Source organism: Cornus florida, unplaced genomic scaffold (assembly GCF_030987335.1).
Source record: "Cornus florida cultivar Cherokee Brave unplaced genomic scaffold, ASM3098733v1 CherokeeBrave_3.0.0_Hap2_Chr08, whole genome shotgun sequence".
NCBI lineage: Eukaryota > Viridiplantae > Streptophyta > Magnoliopsida > Cornales > Cornaceae > Cornus > Cornus florida.
The window spans coordinates 58,603,433-58,612,713 of record NW_026775578.1 but is presented as its reverse complement, the minus strand read 5'-3'; the positions used below and the strand labels follow the sequence as shown (position 1 = coordinate 58,612,713).

The 9,281-nt window shown below is 37.0% G+C and overlaps 1 protein-coding gene across 1 annotated transcript; it reads right to left on the bottom strand.

Annotated features, from left to right (window-relative positions):
- Positions 1-610: 610 nt before the first annotated feature.
- LOC132270331 (uncharacterized) lies at positions 611-997 on the bottom strand. The gene has a single exon (XM_059771510.1). It carries the CDS (start codon positions 995-997, stop codon positions 611-613), a length of 387 nt encoding a protein of 128 aa, XP_059627493.1.
- Positions 998-9,281: the final 8,284 nt, after the last annotated feature.

Below are 9,281 nucleotides of genomic sequence, written 5' to 3'. Positions count from 1 at the left end.
AATGAGATATGATTTTGTTATGTGGTTCCCTTCACCTTGTAGACATCCTCTCCACCAAACAAGGCTCAACTCCCCATCAAAAGACATCTCAAACCAAATCATAAAGATGGAAATCAGAAATGAGGGAATCAAGGAGCAAGTGGGCTGAAGTGATGGATCCCGGAGAGCATTCTGCTCAAAGTTCGAGCGCTCGAACTAAGCCCTTCGAGCGCTCGAAGTTTGGGCAGAATGCTCCTTTCTCTTGACCTGCTTTGCACTACTTTGGTAAAATAGCCATAACTTTTTGTCCCGAACTCCAAATGACAAACCATTTGAAGATTTGGAAAGCAAATTTAAAGCTCTAAATACGCCATGTTTTAATGGAAGTCTAGTTCTTGAGTTTGGTAGGCCAAATATGGTGAGCAAAGTTAACCTCCACTGCTGCCAGAACTTTAACCTTGAACACATTGTTATTCAAAGATTGAACAAAACATCATTTTTGCTCCTTTTTGGCCAATGAACCTGAAAATATATAAAAACATGCAAATGAAGAAAATCTACATAGAATAATCAAATAATAGACTTAACTAATGCAACTAAGGGCGCGTGAATATGCAATATTCGGCGCTTATCAAAAATCACCCACCCCACACCCAAGAACTGCAGCTAAGGAGGAAATATCTAGAACATCTCCTACCAGGACAAGTACAGTCTTACCAACATTGATCTTTAGCCAAGAGACCAACTGGAAACACACTAGAATGCATCTCAAATATCTAAGTTGGGATACATCAGCGTCACAAAAAACCAAGGTATCATCGGCAAATAACAGATGGGTGATCTCCATCTGATGAGCTACATCTCTACCAATTCCGAACCCAGATCCTCTGCTTTCTTCATTAGTCAACTCAAACCCTTCATGACTATAAGGAATGAAAAAGATGACAAGGGGTTTCCCTATGTCAAACCTCGAGAGCTCAAAAAGAAGCCAATAATTCGGGGTGAGCAAATAATCCATCAATCCGGTCCGAACCAATCCAATCCATATGGTTTGGTTCGGTTTTCAAATCTCAAAGTTCGGTGATGGTTTAGAAAAATAGCAATCTACTATTTGCGGTTCGGTTAACAGATTGTGCCCTGAAAAAACCAATCTGAACAGATCCGAACTGTTGCCTAAATATATATTTATATTATATATATATATATATATATATATATATATATATACACAATATTGAATATACTTACTGTATTTTTATTTTTTTATTCATTATTCTATTTGGATAATTTATATTGCCTATTATTAAGTATATAATTTACAAATCTATTGATGTTATTTGGTACATGATTTACAAATTTTATTGCAATTACTGTTAGCATGTTACCTGATATATGATTTACAAATCTATTTTATTTTTCTAGTTTTAATTACTAGTTTTTAATTACTAATTTGAGATTTTAATGGGCATAAAGTGCAACTATATTGGGCTATTTGAAAAGCCCAATCTGCCCAAACCAATCCAATCCGATCCATTATTTCAAGGATCGGTTGGTTCGGATTGAAGGTCCCCACGGATCGGTTCGGTTTCAAATTTCTCCAATTCGTGGGGTCTGGTTCGGCTTGAACTTTACCCCAAACCGAACCGATCCAATCTGTGATCACCCCTACCAGCAGGAGATCCGTTCGCAAGAACAGAGAACATGACGAACGAAATGCATGTTTCGATCCATTTCCTCCACCTATCCCCAAACCCCATTCTCTAAAGCAAGTAAAGGAAGAACTTCCAATTGACGTGATCATAAGCTTTCTCAACATCAAGTTTGCATAAGATGCGAGGGATCTAATCTTCAACCTGGAGTTAACACATTCTCTTGCTATCAAAACAGAATCCAAATTCTATTGTCCTTTAACAAAAGCATTCTGGGACTCCAAAATAACTCCATCCTATACGTTATTCATCATAAGAATAAGAACCTTGGCAATCACCTTATACATACATCCCACTAAGCTTATTGGCTGACAGTCCTTAATATCAGAAGTGTCGCCGCCCTTCTTTGGAATAAGGGTAATAAAAGATGCGTTTAATGATTTCTCGAATATTAGAAAGTAGTGGTGATCACCATCTAGGCCTTTGTATTACGACTATTAGGCTAGATAAAACGAATTATACGGAGTGGGCTCAATTTGCTCGTATGTATATCACTGGTCGTAGGATGATCAACCATATTGAAGGGACTGTCATGTATCCATCCAATAGTGATCCTGAATTCAAAGAGTGGAGTGAAAATAATGCACTAGTTATGGCATGGTTGTTGCAGTCAATGCAGCCACAAATCAGCAAAGTTTCTATTTATGAAAACAGCTAAAGAGTTATAAGGGTACAACTTGGGTTGGAAAACCCGAGCCCAGCCCGATTTTTTGCAGGCTTGGGTAATCATTTTTACAATTAGGGTTGGGCTTGGGTTAAAAAATCTCAACCTGAATTGAATTAGGGTTGGGCTTGAATTGAAGTGCTAGCAACCCGAGCCAACCCGAACCCAAATATTATTTTTATATATATATTTACTTTAAAATACATTATACATATTATTTAAACTATGATTACATTTTTTCTTTTCAACTTCCTTTGTTAAATCTTAACTTATTGTTTGTAATTTATTAAAAATCTACAAAAAGTCTTTGAACTTTTTCTTGTTTAAGAGAAATTTAATCTAAAACTAATTCAAGATCATATTAAATTTTTAATGTGAAGATTAGCCATATGCGTAACCTGAATTAATCCAAAGTTTTAACACGAAATATAAGCCCAAATTGTAAGCCCGAATTTAAAAGTAGAAGGATAGGTTGGGCTCTGGTTGAGTAGTTAAGGTTGAGGATAGGGTTAGGGTTGGGCTTGGGTTGAGCATTTTATATGTGGGTTGGGCTCAAGTTATACCTTAAACCCGCCCAACCCACCCATGTTGTAGCCCTAAAGAGCTATGTTAGGCTGTAGAAGAGACGTATTCCTTGGTTGGTAATTTTGCAAAATTATAAGAACTCTAACAACAGATATCAAGATTCAAGCAATAAGACCAAACTTTTGCTGCATATTACCACACTATACGTAGTAAATGGGAAAAGTTAGATCACTACCAATATTACATACCTGTGTATGCAGCTAATGTTAAAGCATTTTGTGTTATGGTAGAAAAGAATCGAATCTATGAGTTCTTGGGTGGTCCGCATCGAGATATGAGTATGCTAGGGTACAAGTGTTAGGCGGGTATCCAACCCCTACTTCTGTTAGAAATGTGTTTTCATATATCCAGGCTGAGGAGAGTTGAATGAAGCCTATGTCTGCACCAGAATACACAAAGCCTAAGTTAGAAGTAGCATTGTCTGTAAGGTCTACTCTTGCCACACAACAATGGAACAAGCCCAATCCTCCAAAAGGAGGGAAGCAGGATGACAAGAGCAAGTTGAGGTGTGATCACTATAGGCATGTGCACCACACTAGGGAAACATGCTGGAATCTACACGGTCGCCCTACTCTAACTCCTGCACATGCGAATGCTAGGCCTGGTCTATTTAGGGGGTCATCTACGGTATATACTGTAAAGCGTGAGACTATTTCTACTAGTCATGCCTCCTTAGGGCCACTGAGTTCTTTGTCCGAGGCTGAACTTAATGCTCTTCAACATCTACTAGCTCAAAAATGCCTCCATTCACACCTCTAACTTCACTCAAACAAGTACCTCTTATTCGGTGCATCAGGTTTCCACATTATCTGGTGGGCCACCTTGGATCATTGATTCAAGAGCCACTGATCACATGACTAGTATGGCATCTAATTTTTCTTTATACAGTTTATGTTTTGGTAAGGATAAGGTTAGAGTGGTTGATAGCACCTTCACCTCCATTGCGAGGAAGGGCACTGTTTTTGCCTCTCCTAATCTTACCTTATCTTTTGTTCTTCATGTCCTAAAGTTTACTAATAACCTCCTTTATGTCAATCACATTACAAAAGGCTTGAATTGTAGTATAACATTTTTTCCATCTCACTATGTGTTTCAAAGACTTGGATACGGGAAAGACGATTAGAAGTGGACGTGTGGACAATGGCTTATATTTACTAAACACGAGGCCAACTTCATATTATATTGCAAATCAATCCAGTGTTAGTGTTAGGAATAGTAACGTCAATAAAGAATTGTTAATGCAATGGCATAATAGACTCTGTCATTTACCTCTTCCTGTTTTGAAGTATATGCTTCCCTAGTTTGCTTCGGTTGAATCTTTTGAGTTAAATTATGAAATAAGAATTCTTTCCAAACAATGTCGTGTTTCTTATCCTACTAGTATTAATAAATACAGCTCTTTTGTAGCTTGTTCATTCTGATGTGTGGAGTCTTGAATCTACTATTCCGTTTCTTGGTTTTCGTTACTTTGTTGTGTTCGTTGATGACTTTAGTCAATATACTTGGCTTTATCTTATGAAAACCAAAGATAAAATTCATTCCATTTTTAAAACCTTTCAAAAGATGATATGTACTCAGTTTGGTTGTCCCCTCAAAATCCTTTGAATCTGATAATAGAAGAGAGTTTATGTATGGTGGTCTTGCCTCATTTTTTTCTGATAACGGGATTACCCATCAAACCTCCTATGTTGATACACCACAATAGAACGGTGTAACTGAAAGAAAACACCGTCATATTACAGAGTGGACTCATTCTCTTCTAATTGGGATGGGAGTGCCTAAAAGTTATTATACTGATGCAACCTTAATAGCTACATACCTTATCAATCGCATGCTTTCTAAGGTTTTTGGCTATCAATCCCCCTTCTCTGTCTTACACCATCACACTACCTTGTTCACTATCCCTCTGAAAGTGTTTGGTTATGTTTGTTATGTTCACATTCATCATTGTAAGGACAATATGGACCCTAAGGCAACCCAATATGTATTTCTTGGATATTCCGCCACTCAGAAAAGGTATCAGTGTTATAATACCACTCGTCGTCGCTTTATCTCCATTGATATTACATTCTTTGAGTCTATTCCTTTTTTTTTTCCACGGTTTGGGATTCTCGACAGGGGGAGACTACTACATAGGTAGAGAATCCGTTGTCCATTCAGAGGGAATGCCCCATTCCTTTGCTTGTTCCCATTCAGGGGGAGATTGTCACTGATGTGCCAATGTCTGGTCCTTCTAGCACTAATGATTTACAGCAAGGAAAGCAGCCAATTGTCTACACTAGGAGAGCAAAATAAGTCATTGACTCACCCCAGGACTAAGAAGTCTCCCTCAATCCAGGTAATTCCTTAGTTGACATTGATACTCCTAATTCTTTTCCCAATACTATTCCTGTTGATCTTGATGTCTATCGTAATGGTGTTCATAGTTGTATAAAACATCATATATCTCAGTTTGTAACCTATGATGCCTTATCTCTAACATATCGTGCGTTCACTTAGTGTATCTCCTCTGTATCTATTCAGTCTAGTGTTTCAGATGCTCTCAGAAGGAAGCCATGCTTGAAGAGATGAAAGCCCTTGAGAAGAGTGGTACTTGGGATATTGTTCCATTACCTAAGGGTAAGAAACCAGTAGGCTGCAAATGGGTCTACACAATAAAGTATCATACAGACGGAACAATTGAGAGACATAAAGCCCTATTAGTTGAAAAGGCTTCACTTAAACCTATGGGATTAATTATTTGAAAACATTTGCTCCAGTAGCCAAGATGAACTCTATACGTGTCCTTTCTTTAACAACTAATTCGAATTGGCCTTTACATCAGCTGGATGTAAAGAATGCTTTCCGTCATGATGACTTGGAGGAAGAGGTGTATATGACTATGCCACCAAGGTTTAGGCTCTTTTTTTTCTTCTTTTTTTTTTTTTTGTTGATAATTAAGCAAATTCAATAAAAAAATGTTCAAAAGGGGAATGCGTCCTATAAGTAACAAAAGAATCTTATGGACCTAAAGAAGAAATAAAATCAGTTGTCTCCTCCGGGGAGGAACAATGCCTCCCAGAACCCCAAAAACATAAAGTAAAAAAATTAGACTTAAGGACCACAATTGAGAACTCCTCACCTTCAAAGGATATATTATTCCGCTCCCTCCACAGACACCACCATAAGCACAATGGCTCCATCCTCCAAAAACCACGAGCATATCCTCCCATAAAGCATCCTCTCTAAGCCTCAATCAGTCCTCTTGTAGATTTAGGTATCACTCACGACACCCCAAACATACCTAACAACAGACACCAATAATCAAAAGCCATTGGATAGTGCAAAAGAAGCTGATCCACCGATTCTCCATTACATTTGCACATATAGCACCAATTAATTATTATTTGCCTACGCCTCCTTAAGTTGTCAATTGTCAAAATCTTGCCCCACATCACTGACCATGTAAAGAAGGCCACTTTTAGTGGTACCTTAGATCTTCACACTAATTTTCACATAAACGTAATCCCTGTAAAGTCTACGAGGCACCTGAAAAATAACCTCACTTTAAACCTTCCCTAAGCAGAAGGCACCCAAACAAGCGAATCGCCACCAAGGTTTAAGCTTGCTAATGGTCAGAATTTAGTGTTCAAGCTAAACAAAGCCTTGTATGGGTTAAAGTAGTCACCACGTGCTTGGTTTGAGAGGTTCAGTACTGCTGTGAAAAGAGTAGGGTACACACAGAGTCAGGTAGATCATACTCTTTTCATCAAGAAGCACCAGAGCTGCACCACTGCCCTTATTGTATATGTTGATGATATTGTTATTATTAGCTGAATAAAAAGAAGAAGAGATGATGAATAATTTGTATATTTTGATTCTTATGGAGGATAAGACCCAGCCTCTATTTATACAAGACTCTATACCAAGAAAAAATAAATCTGCCAGCTATACAGAATCAATAATAACTATACAAATTTGATTTAATTCCTAGAGATCTTACCTACCTCAAACTATATATGGAAAATAATTTAAATACAAATACAAACAGCTAATACATGGAAATACCGTTGTAATGCCTAATTAATGAAACAAATCTGTTGTAATCCCAATACTCCCCCTCAAGCTGGTAAGTATATGTCAACCATTCCCAACTTGCTCCTTAGATTTTCAAAGAGTACCGTATGTTGTAACTTTTTTTGTGAGGATATCAGCTAATTGTTGATGAGTTATTATGAACGATGTAGTGATCTGTCCACTTTTAATCTTTTCTTTGATGAAGTATTTGTCCACTTCGACATGCTTCATCTGGTTATGTTGAACGGGGTTGTGGGCTATACTGATTGCTACCTTATTATCACAAAATACTTTCATAGGAAATGTAGACTCTAGTTTAAGTTCCTTTAGTAACTTATGTATCCATAGAATCTCACAAATTCCAAAAGCCATAGCTATATATTTTGCTTCTGCGCTAAACCTAGCAACTACATTTTGTTTCTTGCTCCTCTAAGTAACCAGATTTCCTCCCATGAAATTGCAATAACCAGTAGTAGATCTCCTATCTGTGATTGAACCAGCCCAATCGACATCTGTGTAAACTTCCACTAGGAGATCTTCAGATTTTTTTAATAAAAGACCTTTTCCTGGTGTAGCTTTTAGATACCTCATAATTCTTTGAATAGCTTCCATATGACACTCCAAGGGAGAGTGCATAAATTGACTTACCACCCCTACAACATAGGCAATGTCTAGTCTTATATAGGATAAATAAATTAGTTTCCCTACTTGCCTTTGATATCTCCCCTTATCAATTGGATTATCTTCATTGTCAAGTCCCAATCTATGTATTGGATCGATTGGAATTGTTGTTGGTTTACTTCCTAAAAATCCCGTCTCTTTAAGTAAGTCAAGAATGTATTTTCTTTGAAAAATAAACATACTATCCTTTGATCTTGCCACTTTTATACCTAGGGAATATCTTAGATTTCCTAAGTCCTTAATCTCGAACTCTTTTGCTAGTTGAGTCTTCATATCTCTAATTTCTTCGAAGTTGTTTCCAGTAATAATAATATTATCAACGTAGACAATAATAACAGTAATATTCTGATAAGGGGAATGTTTGAAGAATAGTGTATGATCTCCTTAACTCTTTGAGAAGCCACTGCATGAGAAACTTTGAGAATCTTTTGAACTAAGCTCTAGAAGACTGCTTCAGCCCATATAAATATTTTTTTAACCTGCAAAATTTCTCACTACTTGCATCTTCGAAACCAGGAGGTAACTCCATATAAACCTCTTCTTCTAGATTGCCATGTAGAAATACATTTTTTTTACATCAAATTGATGTAAAGGCCAATCTAAGTTAATAGCAAAAGAAAACAAAATTCTTATTGGGTTCATTTTGGCAACCAAAGCAAATGTCTCTTGGTAGTCTAAACCATAGGTTTTAGTGAACCCCTTGGCAACGAGTCATGCCTTGTATCTTTCTATTGACCCATCTAACTTATACTTCATAGTGAAGACCCACTTATAGCCCACAGGTTTCTTCCCTCTAGGTAGATTAGCAATTTCCTAAGTTTCATTCTGCTGTAGAGCTTTTATTTCCTCAAAAACTGCTCCTCTCTATTTTAGATCCTTTAATGCCTCAAAAATATTAGCAGGAATACTTTTGGTAAAAATTTGAGAAATAAAATCCTGAAAGGAAGGTTTAATTCGGTGATAGGATAAAAAATTGGCAATAGGATGTTTAGTGGTACATGACCTTACTCCTTTTTGGATAGCTATAGGAATATCTAAATCCGTATCAGATTGAGGCAAAAAAGGATTATGTAAACTACCTGACCAAGGACTTACAGAGTGCTTGTTTTCCAACTCTGGAGTTGAAGATTGATTGTGGGTGAGAGTGTCGGGTTGTATAGTCTGACCAGGTTTCCTTCGTGAGTACACAAGTGGAGTGTTTGGCTGAACTATATTTCTGTTTCCCTCTGGTTTTTCAACTTGAATATCCTCCCTTAGACTCAGTTGTTCTGGTAAAGCAATAGGTGTATGAGTAGGAGTAGGAGTAAGAGTATGTGTAGAATCGAAATTTATTGAGAGATCATAGGAAAGATCTTCATTTTCATCACCAATCTCCCCCTGAAGATCAAACTTGGGATAGTAGGATAGATTTTTTAAAAAATTTACATCCATAATGACAAAATATTTCTTCGTAGGAGGATGAAAACATTTGTAGCTTTTTTGTTTGGGGAATAACCAAGAAAGATACATTTTTGTGCTCTAGGGTCAAGTTTAGATTTTTCTCTACTTGGAAGGTGAATGTAGGCTACACACCCAAAAACTTTCAAAGGAAGACTGTTAAAAATACT